General features: G+C 41.1%; 1 protein-coding gene across 1 annotated transcript; it reads left to right on the top strand.

The window, feature by feature from the left end:
- Positions 1-681: 681 nt before the first annotated feature.
- Positions 682-3,567, top strand: LOC127351343 (forkhead box protein B1-like). Its single transcript, XM_051378813.1, has one exon. It carries the CDS (start codon positions 1,128-1,130, stop codon positions 2,073-2,075), a length of 948 nt encoding a protein of 315 aa, XP_051234773.1. The 5' UTR covers positions 682-1,127; the 3' UTR covers positions 2,076-3,567.
- The last annotated feature ends 20,187 nt before the right edge of the window (positions 3,568-23,754 follow it).

Genomic DNA, 23,754 nt, shown 5'->3' with positions numbered 1-23,754 from the left:
ATTAATTAATCTGAGACATACGTTTATATATTTTATCTTTATATCTATCTTCCAGTGTCCCTCAGTCTGTTACAAACATTATTAATAATACATTAATATTAGATCTTTAGGAGGAGAAGTGAATGATAATAAAACGTTCTGTTATTAGATGTTTGTTCCGTGAAAGCATCACTGATTTATTTAATATTCTCTCCATTAAGGAGAAAATAAATGAAGCGATAATTAGAGATTTTAGAGGCAGGTTGTCTCACATTGTTTGTGTGTTTTAATCTGATCACAGATCAGTTTGTGCAGCAGCTTCCGTCCGGACATAAAACAGAAACAAAGCAAATGAGCATTAAAGCCGCTCAAACAGCAGCTCTCAGCGGCTCTATTTGTCAATGCAAATTGGTTGAGGGGCCCCCGACCCCCCTCTACACACACACACACACACACACACACACACACACACACACACACACACACACACATACCTCCACAGAGAGCCGCTCCGCCGCCAACATCCCCACAATCAGCCTCCTTCTCCCGGATCCTCTCGGCTCTTTTTGCCGCCGCGGCTTCAAATGAAAGTGACTCGTGTTGGCTCACTGCGTCCATGTAAAGAGGTGGGAATGAAACCACATTGTGCCCCCCCACTCCGCCCCTGAGCCCCCTCCTACCTCCCTCCTCCTCCTCCGGGCTGTGATCATGTGATGGTGAAGAAGTGGCCCATTAATGAAGCTCCTCTCCGGGGGTCTGTTCTGCTCCTGTCACCGCCGTCCAGCCCGCAGACGGGACACACCGGGAGAGAGAGGGACATGGAGGAGGCAGCAGCCGCTTAGCGCAGCTCAGCAGCGGGGCAGGAGGAGGACGGACACCGCGCTGCACCTGCCGGGGACCAGAGAGGAGGAGGACCCGGGGACCAGAGAGGAGGAGGACCCGGACGCTGCTTCTGTAACTTTTGCTCAACTTGACGCGGACTCTGGGCTCCAGCAGAGACCGGGACCATGCGCGCCAAAGCCCAGGCAACTTTCTGCTCGTGCGTAACGGCGCTCTGAAGAGTTGGAAGCGTTTGGACAAAGTTTGGACAAAGTGAGGAGTGTCTTTTCTGCTCCCTGAGCTCCGGTCCGCTCCGGTCCAGCAGAATAATGCCTCGCCCGGGGAGGAACACGTACAGCGACCAGAAGCCTCCGTACTCCTACATCTCCCTCACGGCCATGGCCATCCAGAGCTGCCCGGAGAAGATGCTCCCCCTCAGTGAGATTTACAAGTTCATCATGGACCGGTTCCCGTACTACCGGGAGAACACGCAGCGGTGGCAGAACTCCCTGCGCCACAACCTGTCCTTCAACGACTGCTTCATTAAGATCCCCCGCAGACCGGACCAGCCCGGGAAGGGCAGCTTCTGGGCTCTGCACCCGAGCTGCGGCGACATGTTTGAGAACGGGAGTTTTCTGCGGCGCAGGAAGCGCTTTAAGGTGGGCAGCATGCAGGCCACGGACCCGCTGGCGCCCAGCAAGCAGCACGACGCCGCGCACTACCTGCAGCAGCAGGCCAAGCTGCGGCTCAGCGCGCTGCACGCCGCCGCGCACCTCCCGCAGATGCCGGGCGGATACAACCTGAGCCCGGTGTCGCAGCCCTCCAGCTTCAAACACCCGTTCGCCATCGAGAACATCATCGCCAGAGAGTACAAGATGCCCGGCGGGCTGGCGGCCTTCTCCGCCACCGGGTACCCGCTCCACAACCAGCTGACCCCGGCCTGGCCGCACATGTACGGCTCCGGGATGATGGACACCGCGGCTCCGATCTCCATGGCCACCAGCGACTACTCGGCCTACGGCATGCCGCTCAAGTCCATCTGTCACGGCGGACAGACTCTGCCCGCCATCCCGGTGCCCATCAAGCCCACGCCCACCTCGATGCCGGGCCTGCCGGGGCTGCCCACGCACATCCCGGCTTTCCTCGCGAACTCGCCCCAGTCTCTGAGCCCCACCTCCCCGCAGACGGCCACCGGCCAGAGCAGCCCGGCCGCGCCCGGAGAGGCGCTGTCCTCCTCGGCCTCCGCGGCGCTGCAGTCCGCGGTGGCGGTGCACTGACCCGACTCTGCTCTCTTTTTATCAAAAACTATTTTAAGAAATAAAAAAAAGGGAAAACTTCTTCGACTCCAAAGCAGTGTTTGATCTCAAAGTGTGCGGATCATTATTGGATGTGTTTGTTTTATCCATCACAGCCTGAACATTTCATCATGTACAGAAACAGCAGGTTGACCTCTGACCTCCAGCAAACAGCAACAATAATTCTATTTATTTCCAGATGGAAGCTGGTTTATTTTTCACTTTTCTGTCAGAAACTGAAACTCGGTTTGTATTTGTTCCTCCACATTCCTGCACACTCCGACTCGGTGACAAATGATCCGGATCTTTTGTGTTTCTCAGCCTTTTCTTCTCAAACTGAAAGAAAACTCGCAGATTAATGACTTTTTTAAGATTTCACTGAGGCCTCGCTGCTGTTTCTCCTCCAGAGAACAAAAAGGAAAAAGGAAGTTTCTTCTCTTCTACTTGTTTTCTTCCAAAACTCAAGAGGAAAAAAAATTTAAATCTTCATTAAAATGCAAAAGTAGCATTTGGTAAACCAAATAATGATAAAGTTCCTTTTCATTTTAAAATTCTGTTTAATTAGTTTTATAATCCACATGAACAACCGCAGAGATGAGAAGAAATAGGACTTGAAATCATATATTTATGTCACATATTTGACCATGAATGCAAGGATCTGCTGTCTCTGATGCACTTTTTAAAAAAAGAAATCTAGATGTTTTTTATCCGGTAGCTGACAGCCGTGTTGGTTCCACTTAAAGTTTTTTTTTTTAAAGGAAAAAGCTGTAAAACGAGCCGCCGTCTGTGTGTTTGTACTGCTGCATGCTCCTCCTGTCTGAACAAAGTGGAAATAATTCAGTGTTTGTGAGTTTCTTTGGGCTGAAAGCATAAAAGCATGAACATGAACAACGGGCTTTTTATTCCCTGCGCTCTGTCTGCTCATCCAGATCCATTAAAAAACCTTCCTGACGGGAGAAAATACACAAATACAGCAGTGGAGAGGCCTCACACACACACACACACACACACACACACACACACACACACACACACTAACTGAATGCTTTTATTTGGAGATTTTCTTCTTCACATTTTATAAATGAATGTTCCTCCATTAACCTGCAGCTGGAGGAATTACACTGACACTAAATGAATATCTTACATCCATCATGACATTAATGTCATTCTGGTTAAAATCTCCAAAATGTTTCAGGAGCTCGGAGAAGCTCAGATTTTATTATAAAGATATAATTCTGGTTTACGCACTGAAATATGAAATATTGATCCAATGTGCAGATAAAGAAGATCACATTCTTCTAAAATAAAGAGAAAAATCTGACGTCAGAAAATGATTTTGTTGTAATAAAATCAATAAACAGGATTTCTTTATGTGACTTTATGTGATAATCATTTATCTTCCACCTGTTTGAGTATTTTCCTCCTTCACTGTAAATCCAACAGCATTTTAATAAAAGAATTAAGTTAACATAAATGAATCAATAAACGTTTGAATCACTCATTCATATCAATTAAACCCAACTCAAGAAGGAACAACTGAAGTTATAACTCAGTATTTTAATTATTGCTGATTTAAGTCCAGTTTGTTCCACTGACTCATTTTCTCATAAGCGATTAATTAATGTAATAATTTGTTTTAGTGGAAGAAAACTGAGTAAATTTAAACTTAAGAGGAAACATTTGTATAAAGAAGATTTAAGTGACTTTATTCAGATAAATTCTGTTCACACTTTTTAAATAAGTTTGTAGAAATGCTCCATATGAGTTTAATTTATTTACTAGTTTTAAGTTCTATTAACTTAATTTACCCGAGTTACCTTAACAATAAATGAATTACTTCACCTGCACTGTAAAATATTAGATATTAAAATGAACCGTGAAGTACTTTTACTCATATACATATTATACATACATATACATTTTATCTGACAGCTTTAGTTGTTTTTACACATTAAACTTTATTAAATGTGATGTTTTGTTACAGATTAAACAGTTTGTATGAGAACAGGTTGGTTGTTTATTTACCTGCTGAGTTTACCCTAAACTGTCGGGTAGACTGAGTTGACGCAGGAGCAGCGAGCGCAGCAGAGACGTCAGATTAAATAAAATAATTTCCCCCTGGGATTATTAAAGTATTTCTGATTCTGATTCTGATAGGTTGGACCACTGACTTTAAACGTCTTTATCGAATTATTATTATTATAAAATAACCCATAATTTCACATTCTGAGGGTAAGAAAGGCTGCAATGTTATATATAGATATATATTTCATAGCTGATGTAACTAAATATAACTGACATCACTGTTGTTTACTCAACAACAACAAACAACAAAAAACAGTTCTTTTTTATTACATCAAAAAGTAAATAAAAAAACCTCACAAACATTCGTTGTTAGAACATGAAGCTCGATGGTTTTACTGTAATTTAATTATCAAAATAATAATAATATACATTTCTCATTATCAGCAGATAATTATCATGATTCCCTAATTAATTATCTAATCATTAAATTACTAATAATTTCTATAGTTCGGACAAAAGAAGCACTGTGAATGTGTCGCTTTCTGGGTCACTGTGACGGCATTATTCAATCACTCAATCAATCAATCAATCAATCAATCAATAAAATAATGAGCCGATGAATCAATACAGTAAACAGTGAACATTTTAATTGTTCACTATTATATTCACAGTATTGTGTTTCTACAGTAACCAGTTATAAAAATACAGTATTTTAATGTGAAATTACAACATATTGTAATAGTCAAATAATCACCCACAGTGCATTGCAAAAAGTCAGCACAGTAGTTTAATGTGAGAATTAATTGTGAATCATTCAGTATATGTTCACACTTTAACAGCAGAAACAGGTTTACTGTCGTTTATATTGTTAATTATACAAACACATTTTAATATTAATATTTATTTATATATTTATATTTATTCATTCATCTTCAGTTCACATTAAGATAAAACTCATTCACATTTTCTGCCAATGAAATGAAAAACTAAAATAAATAATAAATAAATAATAAATATTAGCGAGAACAGAGATTGTTGAAATCAGTGACTGAATGTAACTAAGTACATTTACTCAACTACAGTACTAGAGTACAAATACACTTTACTTCAGTATTTCCAGTTAATGCTACTTTATCCTTTTATCTGACAGTCACACATTTTATATTTATAATAAACTCTTAAAATATTAAGTTCATCATATGTTTTGTGAGTAAAATGATCAGTAATAATAATCCAATAATACTGTAATCCTTCAGCATTGAGAGTACTTTTACACAGCGGTGTGTATAAGCTGATACACACCGATATGTTTGAACATCGTCCCTTCAGGCAGTCAGGATCAATATGTTGTCAGACACAGAAGAGGACACAGATATAAAGTATTCTTTACTCCACACACTCATGAAAACTGGACAAAGTCTTTCCTTCGCCATCCTAGGAAGAAAGAAATCTGAACTCCGTACACCTGCGTACATCCTGCACGAAAACACTGACTGACCTGTACTACTGTAATTTATATATTCTGTCATTTCAATGGATGTATTTAAAGGACCAGTGCGTCAGACTTAGTGGGGAAGTTGCAACTCCCTCGCTTCACCCTCCCGTTCCAAGTGTGCAGAAGAATGTGAAATCTAACTGCCGTAATCGTACCGCTGTCAGTCCTGTTTGCTTTTAGCAGAAACTTGCTACCAACTATCGTATGAATTGTCGATTAATGTGAAATGTTCTTTATATAAAAGACCCGTCTGTGGGATTTACAATTACTAGCAGTGAAGTTGCAGATTGCAACCATTTAAAAACAACTTTAAACATGTCGGAGGAACGTCTCATTCTATGGTAACGAAAACACAAAAAAACATATGAATATTATTTTACAGTAACGTTACAGACTGGACCTTTAAATGCTAAAATTGACGTATAAATAGTTATCAGCGAGTTATCTATCTTAGCTAGTTAGCTAGAGTTTTGCTACAGAGCAAAAACTAACTAATCTAGATTATTATCATTATATATATTATATTATCATTAGCGCACTGGTTACATCTGAGAACCAAACGGACGCTAATTTGCTAGCGTTCTGCAAACATTAGCCAGCTATCTTAAGATGTAACTATATATCTCACTTTTACTGTAGAAACATGGCGGACTCCGCCAGAAGAGTCTCATTGTAAGATAAAAACACAATGATTCTTATATTATATATATATAATGTTAAAGAGTTCGGTCTAAACCTCCCTTTTTTAAAAAATGTCCTGAAAAAAATTTTAATAAAAAAAAAAAAAAAAAAAAAAAAAAAAAAAAAATATTCAGGTGATTAAACGCTACTGAAAACATACCTGTGGATATTATATTATATTCCTGACAATAGATCCTCCTCAGTGTGACACTTAGTGACTCAGGAGTCTCAACTTTAATAAAAATAACCTTCATGTCCAACATTTCCTACATTTTCCTTCAAAACAAATTAAAAAAAGATGTAATTATGTCCCATAAATAAGTTACAGCACAGATTTAAAAACAATGTTTAAAGTTGCATTGAGTTTAATGGTAAACTTCGTCCTCTCAGAGGTTAATGTGTCTGATAGCATCAGATTTCTTTCTGTGGGCGCGTCTGTTTTCACTTTAATCGACTCTCTCGCTGCTGTTTCTCTGAACGCTGAAAGAGGACAGACAGCTCTTCTGGAGAGAGAAAAGCTCGTCTGAAGAGCTTTTTATTCTGGCAGAGTGACGGAGGTTGTGGTGTGTAAACACTGGCCGGTCTGTGCAGCGCCGTGAATTAGCAGCAGGCAGCGTCTGGGCGGCCGTAAGGGATTAGCCAGTTAACACTTCCCCGGTGCCAAACACAATTGTGCGCCGTCAGTGTGTATAGGTCTTTGAGTGTGTTGCCAAGAGACGGCGACTGTTACCGTAAAAATGTCAGTTTCTGAACGCCCCCCCTCCCTGAGCTTTGTGACCACACAAGTAAAACAAATGACATTTAAACAGGAAAACTGGCCGGCTGTTATTGACATTCCTGCTCAGAGTGAAAGACTTAAAAAATACTCCAACAGGAGACATTCAAATATTTACTGAGCTTAAAAGTACTCAAGTGTTCATACAAATACACTGTAAAAGAAAATGTTATTTATATGATAAAAACTGGCAGAACTTTACCGTAATAAATACGATAGAACTTCTCTACTATTAGGGACAAAGGAAAAGGATATTATTACTGTTGATTTTACGGATAAAATGTGAGTTTTATTCCATATTTTACCGTATAAATGAAAGTTTTTACCATCAAAAGAAGCCACATTAAAATACCATAATGGTGCTTTTTCTGTGCCGTTAACAGTCTGAAATATAAAAACCTTTATTCCATATAAATCCATTTAAAATTCAGTATAAATAAAGGTTTTGTTATGAGATATGACAGTATTTTACTGTTACAGAAACTTTAACCTATTTAGAGTTTTATGGTCTTTTACCATAACTTATATACAGATGCATTCATTTTTTACAGTGTATTAAAAGAACAAGATGGAGGATGAGGAGGAGGAAGAAATGATGATCCTGGTGCTCTGCTGGGAGTCAAATGTCTCCTTGTGGAGATTTATTGATCTATTGACATTAATCCCCCGCAGACAAAGCTTAAAGTCATAATCCTTAAACATATAAAGCTTTTAAAGGTCCAGTGTAACATTTATATTGTCAGAATATAATATTTATATGTATGTTTCAATTAGCGTTTAATCACCTGAACATAAGAATCAATGTGTTTTTACCTTAGAAAGACTCTGCTGGCGGAGTCCACCATGTTGAACCACCATGTTTCTACAGTAGCCCAGAATGGACAAACCAAAATATTTCACACTTTTTGCAACCATTGTAGTTTCTCCTTCGCACTTGGAACAGGAAGGGTGAGGTGAGGTTTTGGTATTGAGGTCCCGCCCATAACGCCTGGACTCAGCTGTCAATCATGACGTAATAACCCCTTTTTATATCTTTAAATAACTAATTAAAACCAAACTGATGATAAAACACTTGAACAAACAACGTGATAAAAACGACCTACAATGACAGAAACCGAATTTGGGAAACGTTTGTCTGCTAACACGGAGGCAGCGGGCTTTATGAGCTATACTGCAGGCAGCCACCAGGGGGAGATAGAGAGGTTTACTTCTGGAGAGCTTCTAAGATACCTGAAAATAAAGTCTGTGGTCAACGCAAGCGTTTAGAGACTTTCATGTTTTAAAGCTTTACTGTTGCTAACAAGTGGCTAACTGAGGCTACAGGTTGTTATTAGACTCATGTACTCACTAGTCCGTCTTTACAGCCTTGTTTTGTCGTATACGAACTATTTTCACTTAAACTTTAGGACTTGTAGGTTCTGATTACAAGATTTAATCACAAGTTTGAAGTTTAGTGGTGATGTTGAAGTCGCAGTGGCCGCGATGTATCGTCACTGTCTGATGTTCTAACACCCCCTCAACAGAACATACACTAACAACACAACAATACAACATATGTAAAGTACAGAAAACAAATAAAACTGTTTCATTTCCACGTTGACGCTGTAAAGCCGACATTTACATCTTTAATTATATTCCTTATAAATTATATTATTATTGTCTTTCCAGACAGACGCTGTCAGAAATCCCTCTTATCCCACATCCAGGGGAAACATCTCAGACGTTTTATATCATCCTTCCAGAGGTTTTGGCTCTCTGGACATCCCCACAGACAGTTCAGGTTCCTTTCTCATTCTAATATTTAGAATATTAGCAGACGTATGATCACATTCTCGTCAACCACATATATTAAAGTCTGTTTATTGTCTGTTTCTGTGCTTTTAAATGAGAATGATTCACACAGAACAGCTGATTAACTGCACAATGAACCCAGTGAACTCAATAACTGCAGTTTGTGTAAAATCTGAATTTCTTTTAGAAGATTTCCTGTGAATATGAGATGAATACAGATACATTTTTCTGATATTTTTAAAAATTTCTCAGTCTGTATTATGTTTTTATTTTTAACAATCTTACAGATTTAATAAGCTTTTTTGATCAATTCAGTGTTTTCTTCTCCTTTGTTTAATACAGTTTGTGTTCAGGTCATTAAAGTTTAGATATTAAATAATAAAATGTAATGTGAAAGTTATTTTAATTTATGAACGTTGAAACTGTTTACATCGAACATTTCAAATCACATAAACTAAGTTCTTGAAGTTTCTATATTCTTGATTAAGATCTTTTTTCACAATACAAAAATGACTTTTTAAAAGATAATTGAGTCAGTTTCACTTAAAATATCAGTTACAACAATTTTTTTTAGTTAAATTAACATTAAAAATAATACCTTTCATTTAGTTTCTCCACAGAAATGAATGAAATGATGAGATAAAGGCCAACTGTGTGTATTCTTCAAGGTTTCTGGGAAACACAGCCTGAAAACGACGATGAGCTCCGTACAGCCGAGTGGAGCCAGAGACACACACCACATATATGATATATAACATGTGAAACATGTTAGAAAGCAGCAGCGAAGCTTTTGACAACAGGACGCCGTGATGTTGGACTTTAGTTTCAGTCGAGTGAAACCGGACGGGACCGATTCAGCTCTGAAATATCACAAACACAATTACAGTCAGATATCAGCTGGATGTCCCTCTCGCTCGCCGTACGCCGGGCTGTAATTAATCACCCTCGCTGCCGTTTGTGTTCGTTAATTAGACGCTTCAGGGAGAGGCGTGACAGCAAGGTGTCCCTGAACCTCTCACCAAAACAACACTAATTAACAAACTGCTTCGTTAGAGAGAGATTAGACCGAGGAGGAGAACAGCAAGAAGCACAGAAGAAGAACATGATAATGGCGGTGATGATGACACAGCGTCCCGCCCCGCCAGCCAGACGGCAACATGGGTTATTTACACCGACGAATGAGTTCATCATCTGATGAAACGGAGTGAAAGAAGCTTTTTACTGTCGTCAATAAGACATGAAGAGACAAAGTCAGAAGGATGGAAACTGATGATTATAAATATCTATAATTTAATAAAAACAGCAGAAAGAATATTTACATGAAACACTTTTGAAACTTATTCGATACTAGAAATTAAAATGAAAGAAAATGCTTTTTAACTCTAGATTTGAACCGGATGAAGGATTTTAGTCATCGGACGTCTGGATCTTAAGTTATCAGAGAAACAAGCTGAGCTAACGTTAGCATTAGCTCGGCTCAGTCTGTTAGCATTGTATCATAACCTGGGACCTGTTAGCATTAGCCTCAGTCTGTTAGCACGAGTTCATATCATATTTCTGGATCTTTGTCAAGGGCCCAGTGCAACCGTACTGTCTTTATTTATGTCCCTGAAGTCGATGCAGCTTTCAGCTCGTCCTCATCATGATGGAAAAACCAACAATAATAAAGTTATTAAATTCAAAAATAAATCCTTATTATGAATATTGTGTAAAGAGCCGTCGTTTCTCAGAGGATATAACCTGAATATTGTGGTTGATTGATCTCTTATGATTTAGGAAACGATTGCTACGTGTGAGCTGATCAAAGATGTCTGAAAAATACATAGCGAGCTCAATATCTGATGGTGGCGGCGCCGACGAGCTACAGCCAATGTCCTTCTCCCACTGAAAGAGCTTTACCTTAAAGTTGGTACAGTTTCGTCTCCACTACAGAAACACTCGCTCACTACTGAGGCACGATAAAGTACTTTGGTTAATGCTTCAATAATAACGCTCCAGATTACAACAGGAAGTCGTGTGACCAAATCTGAGTTACCTGTTGAACTGAAACTGATCCCGGTCTGTCCCGAGGTGTTAATTGACCCTTCAGTGTCCCGATGTGGAAGCTGGTTTTCCTGTTAAAACGGCTCCACACCCCCTGAGGCCTGACGTGGCCTTTCCCCATCTGCAGGAACATTGAGCTCCAATCCCTTTCTTTCACTGAATGTTTCTTTCCTCCCGACAGTAATCTACGACGCCTCGTCTTCTCCCTTAAAGGGCCGGGCTGCTTTTTGGCACCTCGGCCTCTCGCGGCGGCTTTGAAGTGTCGCTGTGAGGTGTTAGTTTATGGCCGAATGCTGCAGATAAGATTCCTGAACGGTCCCGTAAATTAAAGTCGTCGCACGCAGAAAAAAAAAAGAAAAACGAGCTGGAGGCAGAAATACACAGAGGTTGTTAAACCTGACAGAGTCTGTTATCACCTGACACATTCTCCAAATACAAGAGGAGCTCTTTAACAACAACTGCAACCCGCTGGAGGACGGCCTGAGGCTGCTTTTATGACAGAGAGCTGATGGAAAACAGAGATTTTATTACAGCAGCTAATGGAAAACTTAAACTGTTAATACAAACCTGTTACAGGTGGTTTATTTTGTTTCTAAAGCTCCACTTTCTCTGCAGAAATCTGGACCTGAAGCAGACTAATCAGCAGTGTTGAACTGGAGCGTGTGGCCAAAAGTATGTGGACACCCTGGCTGATTCTTCCTGGTGTTTGTGTGAGTTCAGCAGTTCACTGGGACAGTTTACGGTGGCGTTGAACCCACGTGACGGCTGCAGGGAGAGACAGCCCTCCCCTCTCCTCCCCCCTCCCTCATCGCGCACAGGTGCGTTATGGGAGGGCGGAGCTGCCTGCCACAAACCATTTAGAGGGCAGAGAGGGGTGGGAGAGGGGAGGAGGTGGGGAGGATAGTTAGTGGGCGTGTGAAAAGAAAACGACACTAATTCATTGGCAATAAAAGCCCCCCCCCTCCTGTTCCCATGCAGTGCTGGGCTCAGCAGCTTCACGCCCCCTCTGCCTCCCCCCTCCTCCCACGACTAATTGTCAGACATGCGGGGGAGGAACCTGCCGCTGTGCCGGCAGTCAGCGACCAACACAGCCAATAAGCATCATAATAAACCAACGAATAAACAGCGAGGGTCACATCCTACAGTAAAGTCACAAGAACACATTAAACTCCGGTCTTCAGTGTTTTTATTGTTGGTTTTTATAAGTTATTACAAAAGTAAGCAAAACAACTGAAACCAGTAAATGATATAAACCATAATTGTTCAAACCGGTCAGGTGTCATGTTAGCTTGTATTTGTAGCCCAGGAAGCTGTCATTTATCAGTGCAGTTCATAAAATATAGAATATAAGCTTTCAGTAGATTAACAGGTCATTTTTCCATTTGGCCTTTATTTTATTTAATTAAAGTTCTTGCCAAACCAAACTTTCTATCCTTAATGAGGCTTATAAGCTAAATGAAAATGAATAAATGAATACATTCAGAATTTGTTAATTAATGTTGTTGCATAGAGAAAACCTCTTTACAATATTCTGATTTAAAGCTGAATAAATGTAAAACAAACAATAAAACAAAACACACCATGTTTTAAAGATAAACCAGGTGAAAACTCGTGTTCTGACCCGTTCAGACAGTGAAGCAGGTTTATCTCTGTCGCCTTGTTATGTGGGTCACATGAAATCAAACAGATTCACCTCTAGCTGAGACGGATGATTTATTCAGACGCTGGCAGCCGGTCGGCACGGCGACAGATTGTGTTCTTGGTGATCTGCCTGACAGCGCCGAAGGGAAACCAAGAGACAAGTCTCAGCAGAGACACAGAGACAGAGTTTAGCTTAGCTTAACTCAGAGACTGGAAGCTCGGTGAATGCTAACTCAACTGAAATGTCTCCGTTTGACGATTCTGTTTGAAAGATTTTCTGTTTTTATGAAGCTAGGCGAATGGATTTTAACAGAAAACATCCGTTTGGTTAGCAGTGAAAAAGAGTTGGCTCCAGTTAGCTAAAAGTCTACCTTAGCAGAGTTTTGTTTAGCTAAGGGTTCAATTTAGCAACTACAGTTCAGCTTTAGATTAGCAGGTTTAGTGGTTAAAACAATGGCTCTGGATCGTAGCATAACGTTAGCTCTCTTGAATCCTCAGGTGTTTCCAGGCTTGTTAGAAATGTTAGATTTTGATTTAAAGTATAGATCTTATTTTAAGATCCATGGTATAAACATGATAATGCCCTTTGAGGTGTCCATTATCAGGAATTAACCGACCTCTGTGAAGTCCATTATGGACACCTGACCCCGGCATCATCCCTTCCTCACAGGTTGTGTGTCAGGAGAGCTCAATCAGTTAGCTTCAGGTGAATGAAGTTCTCAGTCTTGCAGTTTAGCCAGTTTGGTACCTCTCACCGGTCATCACGTCTGATCAGGTAAATGTCTGTGGCTGTTTGACTTTCACCCTCACTATCCATCACTAACTGCTTCCTTTTGTTCTCTCTGCGTCTCGCTGGCAGTGATTGATATCGCCTCTTTAGCTGCTAGCCTAACTGAACCTTTTCCAGTGAAGCTCTTTTAAGTTTGGAGAAAATCAATTGACCGATCTGACACCTCGAACAGAAAACTGAAATTAGAATTTCAAGTGGTGAAACATTGGTCCAATCAGATTGCAGCGAGACACATCTGTCAGTCACACAGTGACGGCAGCAATCAGCAACATTTTTGTTGACTTTGAAGTATGATTGCAGCTCACACCTGCTTTGATGTTTGTTTCTCCGGCAGCAATGTTAACACCCTGAAAGCAGCACGGGTCAAAGAGTCGAAGTTCCCTCGCAGGTGAGCGATCAATCAGTGGCTGTCTGACAGACCTGCTCTTCTTCCCTCCTGGATCCCCATACCATCAAAGTAAAAGGTATAATCTGTAAGACTTCCTCATTAAAATGTCTTTAAACTCTAGAGCTATGTTTTATATGGAGCTGATTACATAAGGCTCCCAGCCCCTCCAGTACATCCTTTGGGTTGGGGGCAGTGACTGTGGGTTGGGGGGTAGTGACTGAGGGTTGGGGGCAGTGACTGTGGGTTGGGGGGTAGTGACTGTGGGTTGGGGGCAGTCACTGTGGGTTGGGGGGTAGTGACTGTGGGTTGGGGGTAGTGACTGTGGGTTGGGGGGTAGTGACTGTGGGTAGTTGGGTTGGGGGCAGTCACTGTGGGTTTGGGGGCAGTCACTGTGGGTTGGGGGCAGTGACTGTGGGTTGGGGGTAGTGACTGTGGGTTGGGGGCAGTTGACTGTGGGGTTGGGGGGTACTGACTGTGGGTTGGGGGGTACTGACTGTGGGTTTGGGGGGCAGTCACTGTGGGTTGGGGGCAGTACTGTGGGTTGGGGGCAGTGACTGGGGTTTGGGGGCAGTACTGTGGGTTGGGGGCAGTGACTGTGGGTTGGGGGGGTATGGGTTGTGACTGTGGGTTTGGGGGGCAGTCACTGTGGGTTGGGGGGTAGTGACTGTGGGTTGGGGGCAGTGACTGTGGGTTTGGGGGGCAGTCACTGTGGGTTGGGGGGGGTGGGGGGGTGACTGTGGGTTTGGGGGGTTATAAATTCGGCCCGGCGACCACAAATCAGCGTCCAGGAACAGGCATGCGCCATCAAAGCCCCGGGGCCTCTTTCCTTTCTTTCTTTCTTTACTTTCTTTTTGTGTTTGTCTTTTACGACCCGCCGTCCTGCACCTGGATCCTTTTCAGCCGGCGAAGAGGACGAACCGCGGCCGCACACACTCTCATTCACATGTACAAGGAGAAGATTAGGCCCAATTCAGGCTCCTTTCTCTCTGCTGAGTCTGAAAGACACGACGAGGGGAGGGAGGGAAGACCGGCTGAAAGGACTCCTCTGGTGGTTTCTGCTCCTGAAGGCTGAAAGGCAGAGCGGGGAGAGAGGACGGAGGCCATTGTGCTCCTCTGAAGTGCTAATTCACAACTGATTCCTCTTAATGCACTCATGAGAGTTTAACTGTCTCAGTTTGCATTCAAATAGCGTGACTGTGGCTTTTTAATTACTTTTCTTCAGGTGTAATTGAAACAAGACCTCTTTAAACGCTCTCCAACCTGCTCTGGTTGTCTGCGCTGATCAATGACGGCTGAGAGGCATTTTGTGTTTTAGTGATGTGTTTACTGACGGCCCGTATTTATCAAGTGTCTCTGGAAAGTAGTCTTAACAGGCCTGAAATTCTTTGAGTGACACATGAAACCACCAGAGTCAGAGTGAAATATCTCAACAACTATTGGATGGATTTTCATGAAATGTTCCCCCCAAGTAGAGTCTCAGCTGTACTTTGTGTTTGCTTAATAGGAAATGTTTGTATGCTAACATATATAGTATACTGAGGTTATAGCATTTAGCTCACAGCCACAGAGTCGCTAGCATGTCAAACTCTAAACGCCTTTGCACATGAAGTCTGTCTGTCATTTTTAAATCTGTCATCACAGAAATCTTGCACACTGAGACGCATTTTATTATTTAATTCATTGCAAAATATACAGTAGAGACAGTAATCACGCAATGTTGATTTTGTGGTCATTTCACTGGAAAAAAGAAAAAAGAAATATGAGAAATATGAGAAATAGTGCCTTGTTTAAATAAATAATCTCAACATGATATTTTTTACCATATCGTGCGCCTCTAGTTTCTACAGTAGACCAGAACGGACAAACCAAATGCTTTCTCTAGATAGGGGGGTAAGTAGGATGGTTTCCCTTTTGCACCTTGAAGGGGAGGGTGAAGCGAGGGAGTTACGGTCTGCATCTGCATCTGCATCGTAGACGCCACTAAATCCGACACAGTGCTCCTCTAAGTTTGGTTCGAGGTGGCTTCCAGTTCTGTTTGCTAACAATCCTATTTCACCTTTAAACTGATTACATGACCTTTTGTTCTTTATTTATTCAAAATAGCCTCTATAACACATTAATGCCAAATAAAATCTGATAATCACACATTCACAAAATAGTTTAAAGGTCCAGTGTGTAACATTTAGAGGATCTATCAGAATATAATATTCATAGGTATGTTTCCATTAGTGTTTAATCACCTGAAAATAAGAATCGTTGTGTTTTTGTTACCTTAGAATGAAACATTTTTATCTACAGAGGGAGTGCTCCCTTCTCTTCTGGCAGAGTCCGCCATGTTTCTACAGTAGCCCAGAACAGACAAACCAAACACTGGCTCTAGATGAGCAGGGGTCAGCAACCTTTACTATCAAAAGACCCTTTTCTATTAAACCTGACAGGTCACAAATTAAAAATGAGGCAAACTAAAAAGAAGTGATATCGTAAATAGAAAAATCATTGATAACGTTCTATTTAGTTGTAAATCACATGTTGTATGGTGGTCACAAAATCCCAGTGTTTCCCAGACTTTCTCTGCTGCTCATAAAGCTGAAGTGAATGTGGTTGTAAGAAGAGAGAAACCTCAGTAAATTAATGAAGTTTAACGACTATAATGGCACTTTTTTTCCAGCCTTTTAAATGGAAGTGGGTCCTTCAGTGTGTCAGTGAGGAAATGTTAATCGTTGCTCTCGTCTGGTCTGCACTAACGTTTTTGTCTCTCCGCACTTTTCACAGTTAAAATCGGTAAAACTAACAGTGCACTTCCAGCCGTGTTTGCTCACAGCCATTCATCCCCACACAAAGCGCGGTTCAATCACTTTCTTCCACAAGTGGGACTCACGTTTTGTTTCCACAAAATAAACTACCGGAGCCGTCTTTTTCTTTCTTTCAGCCTCCTCGCGGCTTTTATTTCACGGCTGCCCCCGAGCCTCAATGAGAGTGTCAGCGCTGAAGAATGCCTCGCCCCTCCTCCTCCTCCTGCTCCGCTCGCCAGGATTCAGCCACCGTCCAGCCGGCTGACAGTTTCCCCACCCGCATCGCCTGGCGACTGAAGGGACCACACACGCACGCACTCCACGTCCTCCGTGCCAGGGTCATTCTTCTTCTTGGCTTTTTGTTTTTTGCAGGGCGAGACTGTTTCGCAGCCACAGGTCTTTTCTCTCTGGCAGTTTCTACCCTCGAGGACTTCCAAACAAATTTCAAGCATGAGTGTAAAAGCTGTCGAGGGCCGTTAGACAATGAAAATGTCCCCTTTTTGTGTTCCAGGTCAAAACTACACTCACATCTGTATCTGAATCCCACCGACAGCTCTGCACTGTTGTTCATGCAGTTTCACTACAAATGATATACCGTAAGTTCAATTAAAAGCAGGTCTCCTTTACTGACCTGGTGTGGCTACAAGTTTTGACATATAAAGGCCTCAATTAGAGGTCTGGTCTGGATTTTATAAAAGTTCTTTGGATGTATAAAACCTGTGATCCTGCACCCGTACAACCACTGCCCACCTACTTCATAAATGTAGTGTGTAGTCATTAATGTTGTCTCGGGAGGTATTACACCGTCACTACAATTTAGTAACATACAAACCTAATTTCTAAGGGACAGGGTTGATCTGAACATTCATTTTATCTGATGAGTATCATTCATGTTTATTAAATGGCATTTTTCAAAAGTAAATACATTTGACAAAATTTAGATTGAAGGCCCTGAGCGTCTGTAGCTTTTTAAATCAAAAGCAAAGCAAAGAAGCAAACAATTCTGTCAAGAGGGCGAAAGGATTTTTCGTTGTTTATATGCACAGTGCTCGGCGTGTCAGTGCAGACTACCGCCACCTGCTGGTTTGGATTTTAAAATAGTACTCAGGGTTTGTTACCTAACCCTTCTCTCTCTGCTCGCTGCTGTTTCTTCTCTTCTTCTAGATTGAAGCATGGTCCAAATGTTTCGTATGCGTTTAAGAATCTGTCGTCTGTTTGGTGAAACATTTGTTTTGTTCAGGTAAAATCACCACTTCCTGTATCTCTGCACACTGTAAATGAGACTGATCAGGCAGCTGCTTCGTGCAGTTGTCGGCCATGTTCTCCTGTGTGAACCAGCTGTTTCCTGTCTCAGGCAGCAGTTTGTGTGATTCTGCAGTTTTAATTGGACTGAAAGCTGATTAATTAGTTCTTTGCTAACGGGCACGGACATCCAAAAACAAACTTCTTTACACTGAAACTGTGAGCGGTTAGCCGTGTAGTCACAGCAACCAAAGTCAATTATTCTGCTCCTGTTGATTCTAGTCACAAAAGAGAATTTGTTTCAACTCATTACTCAGCGAGAATATTCAAAGCTCATCAACATACAACATTATTTCTCTTTAAAATACTACACAGCAAAAAAACCTGTATTGACCTTATGTGAATGTAAGTGAACAATAAGCATTAATATCAGCCTTCAGATTCAGTTACTGTTCGACATGTAGCCTGCAAGTCTTTCTCCTGATTACTGGAACAGATCAACTGAATGTCTTTGGGTCGGACAGAACAACACATTTAAAGACATAACGGTTCATCAAGAAAGTAAATTAATCTTTAATATAACCTGATTGCAGCCCAGATGTTTTTAATTCAAAATGATGATCCATCCTTTATTTCATAAAAATAAAAAAAAGAAATAATCATAATCAAAATGTGTGTCATAAGTTGGTCTTTCTGAGAAGATGCAAAGTGAAAATGAACCCTTCCTAAGTCCCGCCCCTTTTTGCTCTGTGCTCCAATAACAGTTGAGCAAGTCTCTGTAACAGCAGTTCAACATGGCGGCCGCTGAAGGCGACCCGCTGCCCTGTAGATAAAAACGGCTCATTGTAAGATAACAAAAACAACAGTTTCTATATTGAGGTGATTATACACTAATGGAAACACACCTATGAATATTATATTCCATTTCTGACAATAGATCCTCCTCAATGTTTCACACTGGACCTTTAAATCAGCTAATGTTAGCAAAATGCTAGCTCACTAGCTAGCTAATCTACATGAATGGTTAACTTGCTAACATAAACTATCAGATGTAACTAGCTAGCTAACGATTAATGTAGACTAGCTAACATTAGCCAGCTCAATATTACGTTTTAATCTTTTAACCATCTTGTGGTTGTCTTTTCAACATAGATTAGCTTAGCATATAGCATATCTGAGTACAGGAAAGGAGGAAGTTGGTTATTGGAGAAGAAAGGGGCGGGACTTAGGAAGGGTCAGTGATGACTTTGTATCCTCTCAGAAAGCCAAACGTTTGACAAGAATATAGATATTTCTTTATTTTGAGGGTTTTTATGTTTTAGCATTTCAGAATATATTTTTAAACTTTTCCTGGTGAATATGGTTTTATAACCCATATCCACAGGAAAAACCTAAAATAACACCCAAAATCAGGAATAGCTCCACAACCATAAGGCTTTATGATAGGTAACAAGCTATAAGGTTAATTAACTGAACCATTCCAGAGTACACGGAGAGGCAAAAAAATCTAGATTTCAAAGGCAATATCACTTTTATATCTAAGATCTTAGTGATAATGATAATGTCTTTTTCCACTCCTTCACTACAACTGTAACTGTAAATTAAATGAAAATACACTGAAGGACAACATTTATGATACAATCTATGACGATATACTCAGACGGTCTCATTGCGTCATCGCCACGTTTACTGAGGGTTTTACATCAAAACATTATTTATTGTCATATAGACATGTTACAAATAACATAAACCTGCCAAAAAACATTAATAAACAGTGACGGAGGCTCGAAGCAAAGCACGAGAACGATCCGATGAGACACAACAGGACAGAGTGAAGCAGATTTCAGGTGTTTTACCTTCTGAATTTCAACCTGAAACACTGATTACGCTGATCTATCTGAAGACTTACTGATGGCGGTGATATCTTTTTAAAAATCACTTTTTATTTGTCTTTGACCCCTTATTTTTCCTACCAGACAGGGCACCCTGTCGCGCTCCGGTTGGCGGCCGGCTGACTGACGGGGGTTGAGAATAAATCGGCTTGGCTGTCGCCTCACAATCAGTCTTAAAAGTTAAACAACCATAAAAGGCTGCAGGAACTCTGACCTTCACAATCTAACCGAGCAGGAAAAGCCAATGATGTGTACAAGGCCCCGCTCGGCCTCGGCAGATTATGATAAAATATGTCTCGGCATCACAAAAAGATAACCGCACGTCTCCCTGTGACAGATACGGGCCCGCTATTTTAATAACAGCCCAATTTCTGTGGCACTAAAATGTTTTACTGTGGGATATAAAGCATGCGGCGTGTGACACGGGCAGGCACGCGACGTCTCCGAACGCTTCAAAGTAAGATGGACCATGTGAAGCCGCGAAGGATTTAAACCAGCCGATCCGGAGGTAAGTGCTGTAACATCAAAACATGTCAACCTGTGCCTCTGCTCCTCCACAGCCGGAGGAGATTTGTTGCTTTGGATTTTCAGCAGTTGTTTTAAGACGATGAAAGGAAACCCAGAGCTTATAGAAATGTTGTACAGCACAGCTTTAGTTTCCAAAGACAGACGCTGTAGGTGTCATCATTTCAGGATGTGTAATGTTTTCATGAGCTGTTGGGTTGTATAAAGGTTAAAGTCTGCATATAGAGGAGGGTCGGGGTGGATGGATGACTCAGGACTTTAACCCAGTTTGAAACCAAAAGTCAGCATTGACTTATTTTAATTTAAGAAGTATTTTAAAAATCCAGTGAGGATATATTGTCAGAAATGTAATATAATATCCATAGTAGTCTTGTCACGATAGCAAAATTATTGTTTCGATACCGATACCAAGTCAAGAATTGCGATTTCGACACTTTTTCGATGAAAAGGGAGAAACACTCAAATATCATTGCTGTGCTTTATTTTAAAACCGGGACAAGATTTTAATCATATAGCACACTAATGAATGAACATATGAACAGCAGATATATTAAACATTCGAACAAAATATGAAATATCAAAATATCAAAAATAAATTAGAGCAATGACATTCAAGGTAAAAAAAATAATAAATTTAGCAGCATTATCTCAGTTATCATAAGAGAAAACATAACTTTACCTTGATTCTGAACTTTGAAAAAAAGCAAATTCAATTTAGCAGCAATATCTCAGATATTGTAACTTATTCTGTCAGTTGTGCAACCTTTCCTTTCAGAGGAGAAAACTCAGCCATTGAGCCCGTGGCTCCAGACTTCTGTAGCAGAAGAAAATGGAAATATTTAAAATATGATGGGGATAAATTTGTCATAACAGAGGACCTAAATAGTTTATGTGTGATAGTAACAATAACTTGTGACTAACTTAGCATCTCTATATGCAGTGGTTATAGTGATAACTGCCAACATTTACTTAACCATAACATTACCATAATTAATAATAGGAAATAATGAGTTAACCTAAAGTTATTTAAGCTGTAATATATGGATTAATATAGGCTAATGTTTCCTGTAATACAACGTCTGAGTTCATTGATGGTTAACTTTATATTTGAGTCCATAATTTCTTACAAGGCGTTTCACAAATACACCTCCTTTGCGTAGGTCTGTGCTCTTTAAATGCTGTAATAACCTAATAGAAATAAATCACGTAAGTTAAGTCACGTTTTTAATTTACAAAAATCGCGATACTTTTGAAGTATCGGTGCACCGTGCAACACTAATCCATAGCTGTGTTTTCATTAGTGTATCACCTGAATATAAGAATTGTTGTGTTTGTTACCACAAAATGAGATGTTTTTATCTACAGAGAGAGTCCGCCATGTTTCTACAGTAGCCCAAAAAGGACAAACCAAACAGCCACTGTAGTATCTCCTACACGTTTGGAAGGCTGATTGCAATCTGCAACTTCACCACTAGATGCCATTAAATCCTCCACACTGGTCCTTTCAGTATGTTAACTCACGTCTGTAATGCACCTTAAATGACGTAACTTACGAACCTATTTGAACCCAAACCAATATATTTTCTTCTGCCTGACCCAACAAAACTAGACGATGGTATAATTTTATCATTATAATAACAGACTGTAGTCTCTGTGACGTCCCCCACAGGTTTCTGAAGAGCTGTTGTGAAGCTCAGTGTGGTCGGCAGCGAGGAACTGCAGCTTTTGTTATTTCAGTGTTGGCTTCAATTGCAGCCACAGAGGTTGCTGCTTGGTTTCCACCAGTTTTGAGCAAAACTATTGTAGCTATGTCTGTAGGAGTGTATTCAGGAACAGGGTGCTGCATGACGATCTGTAGAATATGACACGCCCACTTTGGTCAAAACTAGGTTCACAAACCTGGACAGAGCTGGTTCGACACGTTTAATCATTCAACTTGGACGACGTTGCTACTGAGTAAATCAGGTTTTGGTGGCTTTGATATGTGAGTTGGTAAGTTGACAATATGCCCACCACTTCTGAACATAATACCACTTAATGTTCATCCTGCAACAGCCCCCCCCCCCATCAGAAACATCAAACATGGACACTGCAGCCATGTAGGAGGCTGCTTTAGTGTCTGTTTTATTCACTTTACACAGTTGGTTCCCTCTTTGTGCTCATTAAATATTTAATGGGGAGTTTAAGCGTTTGCTGGGATTAGGCTGCAGTCTCCGGGGAGTCGGCTGCATTGTTTCTCTCCACGGCTGCTGGTTTACAGTCTGTCTGTTTAATCTGCCATTTACATCTCACAGTGCTGTTGTACGTTGTTGATGCTCAGACAGTGAATGAGCAATTTCTGCCTTCACCAGGGAATATTCTGTTCAGGTGATGATACACAGGGACAACATATATAGGGCAAAGTTAATGTCCATTACTGTAAAAATGAGAATAAGAGAAAAAGAGACAACATAGTAGTGAAACTCCAGAGAACGGCTCTTTACGAAGGCTCTGGGGTTTTGGGGGAAGGATAAAAGGGACTTTTAGAAAGCACTAGAGTTACTTGTTGTCCCTCAGTTGTTGTTCTATTGGTGGTTCAGGAGGTTTTAACATGTTTTCGAGGTAGTTTTGTTGGTGTTGGAAGGTGTCTTTGGTTTCTTTGGGGAGGAATAATAAGGTTCCAGGTTATATCAGGAGTTCCATGGGTATTCGCAGTGGCTTTAGACGGCTTTGAGTATGTTTGAGAGTTTCTATACATGTTTGAGGACGGTCAAGGTGTCCTTCCAAAGGGTCTAGGTTTCCTTCAAGAAGTTCTAGGAGTACTATATGTCTTTAATGTGGTCCTACATATATTCGAAGAGGTTCTGGGGGTGTTTGAGGAGGCAATAGGTTTCTTTGAAGAAGTTCCAGGATAGCCTCAAGAGGGCCTGGTGGGGTTCTTGATAAGGTTCCCTGTGTGTTTGGGGAGATCCTGGGATTGAGGATGTACTGTAGTGTTTCTGTGTCACAGTGAAAGAAGAGCTGTAGGAGTGAAAATGGGAGAAATGACAGATAGTGCTGCCAGCAGTGAAATCTTGGCCCCTGTCTCATAGTGAGAAGGTGGTAATGATCTGATGTGAGATCTGAAGTCTCGCAGTGTCCTCCATTTTGGCAGGTTTCGGTGTTTACATGTGTGGACTTGAACCCAGTTCAACAGAGTGGTTCACGTGTGACTGGCAGTCCTGCTGTCTTTGTAGTGGCAGAGCTCTAAAAACTGACACCCCGAGGGTCTCGGGAGCCGGGGGACGTTAGTATTGGGGGACTGCGGGGCCACGCCTTCCAGCCGCCATATGCTTGAGATAACAAGTCAAACATGGGACTCTTTTCTTGGCTCATTAAAATGTTCGACATTTGGCAGAAGACAGCTGCGTTTTCCTGACCTATTTTTTAATATCGAGGCTTTTGAATGAGCGTTTGTATCGTAGATCCACACTGTGCTGCTGACAGTGCATTATCGACAGATACTGACATACATCTGTGATTGATGATTTGTGATTCATTCCTCTGTGATCAGTTTACTGTTACTCCTGTGTGTGTGTGTGTTTGTGTGTGTGTGTGTGTGT

This window comes from Dicentrarchus labrax, unplaced genomic scaffold, assembly GCF_905237075.1.
Source record: "Dicentrarchus labrax unplaced genomic scaffold, dlabrax2021, whole genome shotgun sequence".
Classification (NCBI taxonomy): domain Eukaryota; kingdom Metazoa; phylum Chordata; class Actinopteri; family Moronidae; genus Dicentrarchus; species Dicentrarchus labrax.
This window is presented reverse-complemented; position numbering and strand designations above follow the sequence as displayed.

Excerpts from the sequence above, each read along its gene's own strand:
- LOC127351343 (XM_051378813.1), top strand. The coding sequence starts at position 1,128 with ATGCCTCGCCCGGGGAGGAACACGTACAGCGACCAGAAGCCTCCGTAC.